This window comes from Rattus norvegicus, chromosome 13, assembly GCF_036323735.1.
Source record: "Rattus norvegicus strain BN/NHsdMcwi chromosome 13, GRCr8, whole genome shotgun sequence".
Lineage (NCBI taxonomy): Eukaryota > Metazoa > Chordata > Mammalia > Rodentia > Muridae > Rattus > Rattus norvegicus.
The window spans coordinates 87047504-87062375 of NC_086031.1; the positions used below are offsets into that span (position 1 = coordinate 87047504).

The 14872-nt window shown below is 50.9% G+C and overlaps 1 protein-coding gene across 2 annotated transcripts; it reads right to left on the bottom strand.

Moving 5' to 3' along the window:
• Nucleotides 1-2229: 2229 nt before the first annotated feature.
• On the bottom strand, nucleotides 2230-7431 carry Nhlh1 (nescient helix loop helix 1). 2 transcript variants are annotated; one of them, XM_063272130.1, is made up of 3 exons: nucleotides 7119-7430; nucleotides 6167-6269; nucleotides 2232-4368 (listed from the first exon to the last, which is right to left on the bottom strand). In XM_063272130.1, the coding sequence occupies exon 3, from the start codon at nucleotides 4196-4198 to the stop codon at nucleotides 3797-3799; it is 402 nt and encodes a 133-aa protein (XP_063128200.1). In that variant the 5' UTR covers nucleotides 4199-4368; nucleotides 6167-6269; nucleotides 7119-7430; the 3' UTR covers nucleotides 2232-3796. The 2 variants fall into 2 exon arrangements, with proteins under 2 accessions (NP_001099440.1, XP_063128200.1); NM_001105970.1 differs by lacking the exon at nucleotides 6167-6269 and having other exon boundaries at nucleotides 2230-4368; nucleotides 7119-7431.
• Nucleotides 7432-14872: the final 7441 nt, after the last annotated feature.

Below are 14872 nucleotides of genomic sequence, written 5' to 3' on the forward strand. Positions count from 1 at the left end.
TTCTCAGATTTCCCTGGTCTCAGTTCATCCCACCCTCCTGCCAGGCTCTGGGCATAAAATATTTCACCTAACTCACGTAAGAAAGCAGACATGAAATCTTGGGAGTTCCTTCTTAGCACTAAAGATTTATTTTATGTGAGTATATTGTTGCTGTCTTCAGACACACCAGGAGAGGGCATCAGATCCCCATTTCAGATAATCATGAGCCACCATGTGGTTGCTGGGAATTGAACTCAGAACCTCTGGAAGAGCAGTCAGTGCTCTGAGCCATCTCTCCAGCCCCCCTTCCTAGCTCTCATCTAAACCCCTCTTGCTAATGGCATGTGGTAGTCATCCCTCAGGTACCGCAGGATGGAGGAGGTTTTCTTCCCACAGACTTTGCCTTCAGCCCTTCTCCATGGCCTCAGGTCAGGAAAAGCTCTCCCAGGGTCTCTACCCAGAGTGTTTCGTCTGAAGTGGGAATGTGCTCTAAGTGTCGCTACACAGACTAGATTTTTCCAGCCTCTCTGTTTGAATTCCTCTTTGTAGGACCAGGCGATTCTGAGGCTCAATGATTCCAGGTACTACAAAAACCGCAAAGTTTTACTTGGAATTAAAATCTATTATCCTATAGCTCCGATTCAGTGACCAGGAGCTATGCACAGAACATCCATTTCTTCATTTAGTATTCGAAGAGGAGAATGGTTTTACCTCTAAATCTACTCTTTGCTTGCTTTGTGTTTGAGACAGACTCCCACATATCGTAAGGCCTCAACTGTAGCTGAAAGAACTTTGATCCAATGGCCTCTACTTTAGTGTGCCAGGATTAGAGGTGTCAGTACAACCCCTTTTATGCAATGCCAGGGAACAAACCCAGGTTTGGGGCCTTGCTAGGTATACACTTTACCAACTGAACTGCCCTTAATATATACTGTAAGTTATATATATATATATATATATATATATATGTGTGTGTGTGTGTGTGTGTGTGTGTGTGTGTATTACACACACACACACACACACACACACACGCCTAAATATACTCTTTTTTTTTGGTTCTTTTTTTCGGAGCTGGGGACCGAACCCAGGGCCTTGCGCTTCCTAGGTAAGCGCTCTACCACTGAGCTAAATCCCCAGCCCCCTAAATATACTCTTATCAAGAAAGACAAGTATGTGAGGCCTTTGGTCCCATCCTCAGCACCAAACCAAAAGTAAAATGAAAGTCCAAATGTGTCTTCTGTTTCCCTTGTAGAGTGGCCTCCAGACATTTGCCCTTTTACCCATGGGGTGGGCCTCCCTGTTTCTCAGTTTTCCTGTTAAGTTAGGGGATCCAGAAGAGCAGGACCCATCAGACGGGGTCATTTCAGGGAGGTCGGCTATAGCAGTAAACACCTGCAATATCAGTGCTTGAGAGGTTACCAAGCAAGAAGATCGAAATTCAAGATCACCCTTAGCTATATGTCAAGTTCAAAGCCAGCCACAGGTCCATGAGACCCTGTCTCCAATCAACCCATCCCCCAAAAGAAGCTACATCTGGGGTCTGGGTTTTAAGTGTGTCCCTAATAACTGTGTGGCATTGGGTAAGGTGTTCTCTGGGCTTAACTGTCTTTACAAAATGATTTTAGGGACTTTCTAGAATCCCTCGGATGCCAGCTCAGCACTTTTCCCACTTTGGTGTTTTGGGCAGGAATTGGGGCTAAACTGGATTCTAGTCGGGGCTAGACTTGCATCCGTGACTACCTGCTTCAGTCATACGAGCCCAGCCACTCAGCACCACCCCCTTCCTCATTATCTCAGTGACATGTTCTCCATCACACTTCCTGTAATGCTGGGAAGCATACACCAGGAGCTGAGGTTCCAAGCAACTTTGGCCCCGCCTAGAGATGCCAAACTAAAAAGGGAACGTGTCAATGTCACGCCCTGGCTTTCTCCAGCAGCATGGACACAGGGACACAGGGACACAGGGACACATGGACACAGGTTTAACTTGGATTCCATTAGGACACTCAGCTGCCTTCTCTCAAGACCACAGGGAAAAGGACCTGAAAAGCAGAATCACTCCATGAATGCTGACGATGCATACCTTCTTTTTCTCTGTAGCCCCTCTTCTTCGTCTTCATGCACCACATGAAGCTCTCGTGATACAGATGCTCTCGGAAGAGGCTTCCACAACCAGGACTGCCAATACCCAGCCACCCTACATAACCTGACATCAGGCCAGCTTCCCAACACAAAGGAGCCACAGCCATATCTGGTACTAGATCGAGGTCACTTTAATTTTTCTTTTTGTAAGAAAGTAGGAATGCAACCAGACAAAGACTTCCACACAGGACACTAGACACAGAGCCCGGGGTCTGCTCCTAGTGATATTGGAAAAAGCAGGGCTGGTAAAGAGGAATGGAGTAGATAGGACTGAAGTGGGATTGTCAGGATTGGGGGGCAGAGATTGAGAGAGACCCCCGGAAGCTGGGAGGCTGGGAAGGGGCACTATTCCAGAGGAAAGGGGACAGAGACAGATGGAGCTGAGGAAGGCGTACCAGTATGGTGGGTGAAGGGATCCCCACCCCCACGCTTGCACTGGAGAAGGAAGAAGTGACCCGGGAGAAAGCAAGAGGACCCTAGCTAGAGCTCGCTGCAAGGAGCCCTCCTCGCCCTACCCCAAAGTGCATAACTCGGTAATAAATAGTAATATTTATAAATAAATAAATAAATAAGTGAATAAATAAATACATAAATAAATATCCTTGTAGAGCTAGGAGTTTGGTGTGAGAGTGGACGGAGCAGAGAAAAGCAGTGACTTCATCTACAGGGAGTCTAAAGCCCAGAGACCGAGGTCACAGGCTACAAGGGCTGGTAGGCTCAGCAGCATGGGGGGGGAGGGGCACCTTCCTGCCCACGGCAATTTAAGAATGGAAGGGGGAAATGTAATAAGGCCCTAGATCCTTCGCAGAGGGCAGTCGCAGGCATCCTCCTGCGTCTGAGGGAGGAGCTGGTGGGGTTCGCATGTTTTCAAGGGTCCACTGGGACAGAAGCAGCGGCTGAAGAGCTGCCCCACTCAGGGCCTGAGCCTTCTGCAAGGTGCCCTGGGCTGTTTGGAGGTGTCCTCCTTATCCCAGGGCTGAGGTGTTCCTTTCTCTAGACAGCACAGGGAAAGGGAGAATTCTGGGATGGCAGGTGTGGGAAGGGACCCGGGGAGTGGCCAGTCAGCTCCAGGAAGGCAAGGCACTCACTACCAAGTTAGATCTGAGGTCTATATATCCTAAGCCTCAGGAGCAAGAGAGACAAAGGGAAGAATTTTCCTATAATCCCTGGCTACCCAGGAGTCACCTCCCTCATCTCTCTGCCTTCCCAAGAGTCCATGCCCTCCCTCCCCCACCCCCGCATGGACAGACAAGTCTGGGAGTTAGGAACCCCGTTTGCCCAACCTCTGCTACTAGTCAGTTCCCCTTCCTATTCTGCTGAGTCCCACCATTGTCAGAAGACAGAGTCAGGGTCTGGGGTCTCTGAAAACTTGGACATGGGGCAGAAAAGGCAGCAGCTGAGTAGAGGCTAGGCTTAGTTAACCCAGCAAGGACTCCATTCTGACCACTCTGACAAGCAACCCTGACCAGCTAGGCCCGAACAACTCTCTGAAGGAACCCTTAAGAACATCCTTCACATTCCTGGGCCAAAGAAAAGAAAGTGGCCTTCAGGACGGACGGGAGCCTGGTGCTCTGGGATGGGCAGCAGCCGGCCATTCTAAGTAATGCATGGTGACAAGGGGCTCTGGAGAGGCCCAGGGAAAAGGGGAGAATCCAGGGCCGGATTCGGACTGAGTTCAGACATCCAGCACGTGGTTCAGGTAAGAGATATAGCAGATGGCCAGGCGCAGGATCTCAATCTTGGAGAGTTTCTTGTCCGGGGGCAGAGTGGGCAGCAGCTTGCGCAGCTCGGCGAAGGCCAGGTTGAAGGCTTCCACGCGGATGCGCTCCCGCGTGGCGTGCGCTGTGCGGTACTTGGCCGTGGCGCGGCGCCGGCGCCTGCGCTCCTCACGGCTCAAGTGCTGCAGGTCTTTGCGGCCGGACTCTCCGAGCTCTAAGCTCCGGACCTGGCCCACTCCCGGATCGCCCGATCCAGCACCATCCGGGCCCGGCCCGCCCCCACAGTCGCTAAAGCCCGACTCGGTCTCCGAGTGCGTGGGAGGAAGATCCAGCTCCATGGTGTCGGAGTTGAGCATCATGGTGGAAAATCCACACCTATGGAAATGCGGATCCTCTCCCCACCCCTCCCTTTGGGAGCTTGAAAGAGGGTTGTGAGAAAGGCAGGAAGGGCCTCGAGTGCTAGGGTCTGCCACTGAGCTCTGGAAAGCAGTTACTTCAAAGTTTCATGGTCAAGATTCCAGCCTGGAGCCTGAAACAGAGAAAGACAATTGAGAGACTGCCGCAGAAGGTGTGAGCAGCTCACAGAGGGGCGCCGGGGTGGGGGTGGGGGTGGGTCAGGTCGGGTCGGGGTCGGTGGGGGTTGTGGGGGTGAGTTGGGAGTCGTGGTAAAGGAGAGCAGAACTTGGCTTCAGAGTGGTCCAAGGCTAGAAAAACCAGCAGGTTGGAAAGAAGCGGGAAGAATAACAGGAAACAGAAAATCCTAGGAAGGACAGAGCAGGCAAGCTAAAACTGAACGAGAGGACCAAAGGCTAAAACTGCTGAATTCCTACAAGGAAACAGAGAAATCCTTCAAGACACTGGACTTGGCCATCTTTTCTTGAATATGAGAACAGAAGCATAAGCAAAAAGAAAAAGAAAAAAAAGTCGACACCAAACAACTACAGAGCACTGAAGAGAACGATTCCCACAGTGGAAATCTAAGCTATGGAATAAGGGAGTGGTCACAAACCAGGATTCTGGTGATAGTTAATATGCAAGGCATATAAAGAGGTTCCTAGGCAAGTGTGGCAGCCCCAGCAAGCAGAAGGCTGAGGCAGGAGGATTGTGAATTTGAGACTATCCTAGATAGTCAGTCTCAACAAAAAGGATAGCCCAGAGCAACCAAAATATCGAACAACCTAATTTTAAATGAGAAAAGGACTTGTACAGTCATTTCTCCTACGATAGTACACAAATGGCCAGCATACATTTGTGAACACGTGGCACATCACGGATCTCTAAAAATGTGAAGCAAACCACAGTGAAACATCACCTCATATCCACTAGAGGCAGAGAATGTATTTAAAAACAAAACAACAACAAAAATCTAAATCAATGTTGACAAGCGTATGAAGAAATGAGAACCCTTGTCTGTAAAGTGGTACACCTACTATAGGCAAAATGGCCTGGATGTTCCTCAAAAAACTAAAAGCGGAAATACAGGATATTCCAGGACTCCGGAGGGATTGGTAGGTGAATGCTCATAGCAGTGTCAGAAGCAACTCCATAGCCCACCAGTGGAGGACTGGACAAACACCACGTAGATACAATGTATACATAATGATAAACTGCGAGCCTAAATGAGGATTCCTGTTGTACTGCAAAGGAGACTAAACCTTGAGGACATTGCACCATGGGAAGTAAGCAGTGACAGAAAGACAAATACTGTGACTCCGCTCATGTACATTTTTAAAGTAGTCTAATTCACGGAAACCAAGTGGCTCCATGGTTGCCAGGGGCTGCTGGAGGGTGAGGTAGAGGGGGGCTAGCCATTCTTAAACAGTATAGAATTTCACATTCACAAGGTGAAAAAGTTCTGGAGATCAGTTTCACAAAATGACAATACATTTAATACACTCAGGCTCTATACCTACTTGTAGTGATGGCAATTTCGTTATTGTGGGGTTTTTTGCATAATAATAAATAAAGAGAAAGGCAGAGCAACAATGGGGGGTGCAAACCTTGGCTTAGGAACCTTCTGCACCCCAGTTTCTTGCTGAGGGAGGGGGCAAACCCAGAGATGGCTGTGGTCGAGAGGGCTGAGATATAAGGACCTTGGCATAGGTACCTTGGTTCAGCTCCCTCAGAATCCCTCAAACTCCCCAGCGTCACCATTTCAGACGTTAGGCCCTACTCCCCTGCCCATTAGAACCGAAGAAAGGTATTTCTTCTCAGTACCAGCACCTGCTCAAGACTACCAGAGGCCCCAGCTCTGTCCTTAGCACATTTAGCCCTTACTATTCCCTGGCCTTCTTGGTGATGCTGTAAGGAAGACTTGAGAAACTCACCCCATAGTCCGTGGCATGGCCTGTGGAAGAAGACATAAGCTTCTTGGAGCTCAGCTAAGTTTGCCCGTCTCATAACCACTGGGCCTTTCCCAGTGAGTTTAGCCTTGACAGGGACAGAAAGAGAGAGAGAAGCTCTTGGGATCCTTCCCAGCCGCCATCCCCAGCCCTGGCTCTAGACAGCTGACAGCTGACACACTCTCACAGGAGCCACCCTTGCTCCTGGGCTTGCCCCACCCTAACCCACAGAAGATGAGTTCAAGACCAGAACAGTTCCTGAGCTCTTAAGGGGACGCGCACAAGACCACCAGCATCTGATGGTGGAGAGACACCTACACACCGACTATGACATAAAACAACCTAGTTAATGCTGAAATTCTGAACATCCTCCACATTGTAGGGTCCAAAGGAAGAGAACAGAAATAGCATAGAGTGTTGGGGGAGCATTTCCGATACACATTCAGTGTCCCTAATTTCGTACTCTCGAAGTGAACTGGAACCAAGAGTTCAGCCTTGGGGTTCCCAGGATATCTATCGCAAGCAGATTCCCCCTCTGCCCAGTCCCCTTGTTCCCAAGTCCTCCATCTCTCTCTGGTGTCCTCCCTTTCTCTCTCCTGCTCCCCATCTGTCACGACCCATCTCCACCTGCCCCTCCCTTCTCCCCACCTCCACTCCCAGCAGCAGAGTCTATAGTCTATATTCTCCTCAAGTCTTTCCTCCGTGTCTGCTCTCAAAGTCTCTGGCTCCGAGAAGCAGGGGAGCAACAATTCCAAGCATCCAATAGGAATTCTCAGCCCGCTTCCTCCAACCGCCCCTCACAGACGCTGCCCAAAGAATCCAAGAGAAGTGGGCAAGAAAGAGGCAGAGATGGAGAGAGACCCTTCCTGGGAGGGGACTCCAGTCAGAGATCAGGAGGGGCGTGCCCACCCTTCCCCAGTGCATGGCTTCCCCTTACCTAGAAGGACTCTCCAGGAATCCAAGGTGACAAGTGAGGGGGACAGCAAGCGAGCGTGGAGAGCCCCAGTCTCTTCTCGCTGCTCAAGGGTCATCTGTCTGCAAAGTTAGTGAGCAGTTTCTAGAGCTCTTAGGGGCAGCTTGTTGTGGCTGAACAGGATCCAGGACGGATGAGAAGGGTACACATCCTGAAGGCCTAGGCAGGAGGGATGGCCTCAATCCGGAACTGGAGTCACTCACACGCACACTCATACGTACATGCACACACTCACACACCCACACATTCACACACTCACCGCACATTCACACACCTGAGCTGGCCCAGCCTTCTGTGTGTATTTATACGGAGATACACACACACCCCCAGCTCTCTATTGGCTGGCCCAGGCACCCCCCCCTCATCAATATTAAACATCCAGGCCAGGCAGCCATTGGCAGAGGGATCTGGGAACCCCTTGGGAGCTGGGGGTGGGGGGCTGGCCCTGGGGGGGGGAGTGGGGGAGCAGGGACATCTGTTCTCCATGCATATTTCATAAGTAAGAAACAGAGAGCTGGGGAAGGGGTGGGGCTGAGGCAAGAGCCAGGGCAGGACCACAGATGAACCCCCTCCATCTCCCACACTAGAGGTAGCAGGGCAGAGACTCCAAAGAAGCTGCGTTTAAATGTATTAGTTTCATTCTAAGTCCCAGCATGGCTCTGACTGCCCCTTCTCCGTCTCCCTTTTCCTGGGAAGAAGGCTCTCCAAAGTACTAGGAGAGAAGCTATGAAAAGACTAAGTAGCCAGTAACCTGGAAGTCCTTCCCCTAAGTAAGTTCTCACACAGATAAGCGCCCAGAGCTTAACTGGCTGCCTCTTGCTGCTGTTCAGGTCCTAGCCCTTGTCATCCTGGGACTTCGGCAACCTGATCATCTCTCTTTCAGGCCCCAGTCTACCTACCCCATCACCAGGCCAGCAGTGAAGTCAGATTCTGGGTGGAGACCACCACAAAGAATTTTTCTAGGCTGGCCAGTCCAAGCTGATCTACAGGGAATCAGGGACTTGGGAGGGAAGAGGTAACAGGAGAGGGAGGAGAAGATCCAAGAAAGGCAGGGCAGAGATTGGAAGGACCCTAGGAGAGAAGACGATGCAGCCTGCTAAGTGTGCAGACCATCAAATGAGCAACAAGAAAACCAGATACAAAATTGTGTGCAGAGGAACACTGATTACGTTCACGTCAATAGCTCCACCGCCTCCAGGGTTTGTGCCTGCTCATATGTGTGGCTCTGTCTGTGTGGGTGTGTTGCAGGGTGGCCTGAGAGGGGAGCCAGTTTCTGGGGACTAAGGGAAGCACAGAGAAAGAGTAGGCTGGGTTTCAGCATGGAAATTCTCCTGTGTATTCAGTGGTAGGACATCTTCATTGAGCCTCAGTATCAGAGACTCCGGGCACAGTGAGTTACAGTAAAAGGGGCTCTGTTGGCTGTATAAACCCTGGACAAGTAATGACCTTTGAGCCTCAGTGTCCTTTTTCTTTAAAATAGGGTAAATTATAACTGTGTAGGTTGCCATGGAGATCAAGTGAGATAATGCTGGCTGTAGGGTAGACCCTGGTAGGAGCACAGACGATGGGAAGGATTTGCTACTTCCCTGTGCTTTCTCAACCTTTTCTGGGCTTTCTCCAGGGTGAGGCCTTCCCTACAGGGAGTCCTATAATTCCTCCCCAAGCTCACCCTCCTCTCCCCACCCCCAGGCCTGGGAGGTGCCAACTCCCACCTGGGCAGGCCCAGACAGGTGCCCAGGCGCCAGCAGATGGGCTGAGCTGGAGGGGAAAGAAGGCCTGAGGAGGGGGTGGGGGGGCAGGGGATCAGGTGGCGGCTTGGTTCTTGCATCATCATTGCCATGGTGCTGATTAAAAACCAATCTCCACCTAATGAGCCCCCAGCAACAACAATCCTACTTCCCCACCCTCCCGCCCTCCAACCCATCCAAGGAAGTGGGAGAAAGTGTCATGGGGGAGATGGGAGGCGATAGGGAGAAGCCCAGGAAAATGATGGAGACACGAGGAGATCCTGAGACACGGAGGAGACACAGAGAAGTGGGAAGATGTAGTCACAGGGGGACAGCATAGGGGAGACAGAGAGGTTGGGAAGGAGGATAGGGCCAGGTTGTCAATTCTTTGCAGAAGGTAGAGATGTAAGGTGTGTGCGTGTGTGTGTGTGTGTGTGTGTGTGTGTGTGTGAGAGAGAGAGAGAGAGAGAGAGAATGAGAGAGAGAGAGAGAGAGAAAGAGAGAGAGAGAGAGAGAGAGAGAGAGAGAGAGAGAGAGAGAGGCAGGCAGAGAGACAGACAGATGACAGACTTGGGGAGAAACCTGAAAAGGGAGAGTGCTATGGAGAGTCAGATGGAGGGACATATTCAGGGACAGAGAGATGTAAGAAAGTCTGAGAGAAGGCCTCGAGCAGAAAGGAAATGCAGATATGGAAGTAGAATGCAGACAGTTGTCAAGAAGAGAAAAATTGTGGGCTAAAAGGTAGGGTAGGGAGTCACAATAATCAAGTATTACCATGTCATCCAAATGGGGGATGGAGATCCCAACAGGTAAAGAACACAGAAGAACGTTGACAGAGCAGAAAGCAGTGGCAGAAGCAGGAGCTGAGCCCCTGGTGCCAGCCTCTCCTCTTACATGCTGTTTAGCCCAGATACTTGCAGCCCCACAACCTCTGTCCCTGCAGCATCCAGCCCTAGCTGTCCCATGTACTCAGGGGACTATTTCTTCCTCCTCTGCATCTGTCATCCTAAGATCTTAGACTCCGGGGACTCCCAGGCCCAGGCCTTACTCAGGAACTCCTAGGGCAGTTGCTGAAGGATAACAAAGAGGAGTTGCCAGCATCAAACCGTAGAAAGCACTGTGAGCACTGAGCCCCGAGTCTGTGGGACCTGAGTCCAGGTCCTTGTGACCCTGGAAAGTTATGTAACTTTCAATGGATCCTTTTCACTACCTGTAACATGGGCATAATGTCACCTTTGCCATAGGGCTCTTGTGACACCCAGTGAAACAGTTCACGGGAGACTCCCTACACCTGCATGGTGGTCAGAGGGTTTAGAAAATTTCACCCATATATGTGTGTAAGAAATATGACTGAGGGAAGCTGAGGAGAGCTCTCCATGTTGGGAACTCTCTCTCTCTCTCTCTCTCTCTCTCTCTCTCTCTCTCTCTCTCTCTCTCTCTCTCTCTCTCTGTGTGTGTGTGTGTGTGTGTGTGTGTTATCTGCAAGGGAAGACAAGAGGAGCAGGCCTTGGGGATGGAGAAAATGATTATACCTTTGTGGTTGTTGTTTTGCATTTTATAGAATTCACTTTTTCAGATTGTGGTTCACAGATTTCTCTCCCTCCCCCAGCTCAAAGGGTAGGTTAGACACAGGGGCTGGGGCTAGTCCTTGAGGGTAAGGGGAGGGCCTGGAGAAGCTGGGAAGCAGTGGGCTTGGCAGGAGAGGGGATGACATATGTGGGGAGCCCTGGGGACCCAACCAGGCAAACTGGCTGGCAGGGAGAGCAGACTGTGTTAACTCTTGCTGTGCCATACCTACCACTTGACCCTTCTCTGAGAGTGGGCTGTGGTTGAGGTGTTGTTTTGTCAGTGGCTGGAGGTGTGTTGGGACACAGGAGGCAACACAGGCAGGGAAGCTTGGGCAGGAGCTACCATCACTTGGAAACAGCAGCAGTGTTTTTGTGTCTTCGCCTTGTCCTTGGTTTCCACATGGTCTCTGTCAGTCTGTCTTGCTCTGTCTCCACCTCTCTGTGCCTCTAGAAGGTAACAGCGGGTCTCCACTCTGGCTAACTACACAATCTGTCGCTCTCTGTGCTGCCAGCCCAGCTGGAAGTCCCCCTTCTCAGCACCCAGCCCAAGCCCTCTGCCCCTGGCCTCCTAGGCCTTTGAGCCTTTGTCTCCTAAGGCGGCCTCCCCTTTCTTCCTCTCCTCACCTCTCCTCAGCTCAGAGCCCATCTCCAATCTCATTACAGCCTCAGCCTCCAACCACTGTGCCACCCCCACCCCCAGCCTCTTCTCTTCCCTCCCCCATCCATCTGTCTTCCCTGAAGCTCTCGTCTTTGTGTCCTCCCATCTGTCACCACCAGCACTGGGCCTACTCCCCTCCGGGCCACACCCGCCTGGTCTTTCTCCCCTCGGACTCAGTTCCTTCTCTCCCTTCCTCCTTCAGTCCTAGCAGGAACCCTACTTCCTCTGTTTCCTTTCATAAGCTGCTTTCTCAGGATCTTCTTTCTCCCTCACTTGTTTTTAATCCCAGCTCTCTATCATCTCTGACCATTCCTTGTGAGTTGGGGGAAGAGTGCGGACTCCAGGGTCCCAGCCCCTAAGCCCTGAGCAACCACTTAGTTGGGGCAGAGGATGGTAATGTTGGCTCACAGTTGCATCAGCTCAGGTGAATGGCTCCTTAGGCCCCCTGAGATGACCCTCCAGTTCTGCTGTTTGTGGGTTTGGGCCCACGGCTTCCACTGCTCTTCTCTACCCTGAAGTGTGAGGTTCCTCCTCTATCCCCTGAGTTTAAGTTCATGGAGAATAAAAATTTATCCAGGAGCCCATTGGATCCCTGGCTTTCCAAGGGCTCCAGATTCTCCAGCCTTTTATTTCTTCTGTTTTATTCCTTTTTTTCCCTCCCTTCTTTTTCCCCCTCCCCTCTCTCTTTATTTCTTTTGAGGAAATGATGCCATACTTCCCAAATTTCTATTGTTCCTTTCTAGTGTTGATCCTTGTGCTGTCTCTGAGAGTCCATGAATTGATCATCTTTTCAACCTTCCCTGAGGGCCTTAGGGACAAGAGGAGGCTAAACCCTCAGTTGTTCCTTCCTAGAACCAGACAGAGCCAGTTCGGACTAGAGAGCAGTCTCTTGTCCAAGTCTACACTCTACAAAGAACACTGGGGCCCAGAGAGGGGCAATGCCCCTCCCAATGTCACACAAGCAGCAGAGCAAAAACTCTGGTTGGTCCTGACCTCTTAATAACGCATGAGGCTTTTCTCCATTGGCCTCTGAACTCGGGTAGAACTTATCTAGAACTGATCTGGTACGGAGCATACACAGCCTTGCTGGGTTATCCTGGGTCATGTCCCTTCCCTATATCTAAACTTCAGTCTTGAAAAGATGCCATATCTCTTATGCTTTAACCATGCATGGGCAAACTGCTACTCCTACAGCCAGGCCCAGCACTGGCACAGATCTAAGACATTCTAGTCTTATCTCAGTCTCTCCCTATTGTCCCTGGACAAGCAGCCTCACTCCTCTATGCTAGCTGCCATTTATCAAATCAAACGAGTTGATTCTCTGAACAGGGTGGTGACTACCTGTAGCTCCAGTATTCAAGATACTGAGATACTGAGGCAAGAATGATTGAGTTTGAGGCTAACCTGGGCTATCAAGAAAGACTATGTCTAAAAAAAAAGATTTCTAAGGTGCTAGAAATTATAAGTCCCTGGATACAGGGAGTATGGAAGAAATTAATAAGGGAGAGGAAGATCTCTCTCTCTCTCTCTCTCTCTCTCTCTCTCTCTCTCTCTCTCTCTCTCACACACACACACACACACACACACACACACACACACACACACACATGAAAATGCCACAACTAGTTGCTTTGCATGCTAATTTAAAAAAAAAAAAGTTGGCTGTGGCACATTCCTTAAAACCTACCACTCAGAAAGTACAGGCCTGTGGCCTGTGGGACCTAATTGCCCAGAATATATGGGGAAAGGGTCGAGAAGAGCTTCAACCCCAGATGTGTCACAGGAGGACAGCAGGCACTGGCTCCCTCCCCTCCCCCAACCTGGCGCCAGAAAGTCGTCCCCACTATCAACCCTAGTAAGAATTTATTACCCTGAGAGTTATCAGGCCTCATCCTTGTTTGGCTTTATAAGATTTTTCCCCCCTTCGAGCCCCCAGCCCCTTAGTATGCAGATGAAGTATCTTCCCACACCCCTGTCCTGGCCAATTGTACATGGTCACACAAACCTTGCCCCAGACACTGTGCCCCCCCCCCCCCCAGAGGGATTAATGCCACCTTCTCCCCTCCAGTTAAACTAAACCAGTTCTCCAAAGCAGTTCCCAGGATGTATATGTCCTTTACTGGTACACTCTCTGCGGACCAGGGGCCTGCATTCCACCCACACACCCTGCTAAGCTTCCCCAGGGCAGAAGCAGACATGGAGTGCAGGTAGGTGGATCTCTGTGAGTTTGAAGTCAGCCTCTTCTACATAGCAAGTGCCAGGTTAGCCAGGGCTAAATAGTGAAACCTTGCCACAAACAAACAAACAAACAAACAAACAAACACATTCCCTTGAAGGCACAAAGTTCTATCGAATAAGGAGGGATTTTAGTATAGAACAGAGTGTAGATGTTTAAAAGGTTTGGACCGTAGATAGCTCAGCTGGTAAAAGTATTTGCCATGCAGACTGGGCCACCCTAGGTCCCATGACAGGAGAGATTCGACACCCCAAAGTTGTCCTCTGACCATATACATGCTGTGGCACACGTGTGCACACACAAAGAACATATCTCCTCCTACAATGTCCGTTTGGATAGCAACCGAGAAGTTAGAAAAAGAAGAGTCACCTCTTTATTCAACCAGCAGGAGGGAAAGCCTAGTTAGACTTGAGGGAGGAGGCGTCCCAGTGGTCATTCACTGAACTTGCTACCTGGGTTGGAAGAGCAGGGTCAATATGACCCGGCAAAAGCAGGGCAGGAAGGAAGCCCTTAGGGAATGGAAGGGGGCTAGAAAATGAAGCATTCCAGAAGGCACTGGGTGATGAGGCCTGTCTAGGGGACAGCTAAGGTATTACAAACTGTGTGGCCCCTAAGATGCTGCAGGCCATGGGCTAGCACAGTGGTCTGAGGAGTGAGAGTCTCGGTGGCCGTGCTTTCTACGGAGCCTGACTTCTGCAAAACCCATGAAGTGGGTGGGCTCTGCTGTTGTTGGCAGGGAGGTTGGTGTGGAATGGTGCAATATGGAGGGAGCATGGAAGACAGAACACGAGCTCAGATTCTGTGTTCTCCTTACCCCCCCTCCCCCCCAGATCTCTTGACTCTGCCCAAGCCTGTTTCTCTGTTTGGCCCCCTCTCTGGTACCCAGCCGAGTCCGCACTTCCTGAGGCTGCCAGCAGGATGAGGGAGTTTACTGTTCAGTCCGCAGGGAGACCTGTTGGCCAAGGGAGGCATGGAGCTGGTCCAGACTATGGCAGCAGCTGTGTGCGGCTCCCACCAGCGCCAGCACAACATACAGCTTTTCCAGCTCCAACTGGGGGCTTGCAGGGGAAGCAGCAGGGTATGTTTCCTATCTCAGAACCCCAAACAGGCCTCCTCCAGGGAGCCTGGAGAGAAACCTAGAGAAAAACCATTTCCTCTCAGCAGGATTCTCAAAAAGGTGAACAGGACACGGAGTGTTTGGACTGTGAAAACAGCCAGTTTCCGGCTCTGCTGGTCTTTAGGCATGTGTGAGCAACGGCCTTCTGGCTAGCAACAAGGAGAGAAGGCCCCACTTAGGACTCCACTGCTGCCGGTTCTCCTCTCCTGGCCTCAGCTGACTCAGCCTCGGCCCACGTTCACTTGCGGCTCTGCAGTGTTGGCTCCATGAAGACGTGGGGAATCATTATCCAAGAGCTGAGGCTCTTTCTAAAGAAGTCCCAAAACACTCCTATATTCACCCACAAAGCGTGTGCCATTCAGTGGATGGCTCAAACTCCTTAGCATGCCATACAGAACCTTCTGCCGTGGCC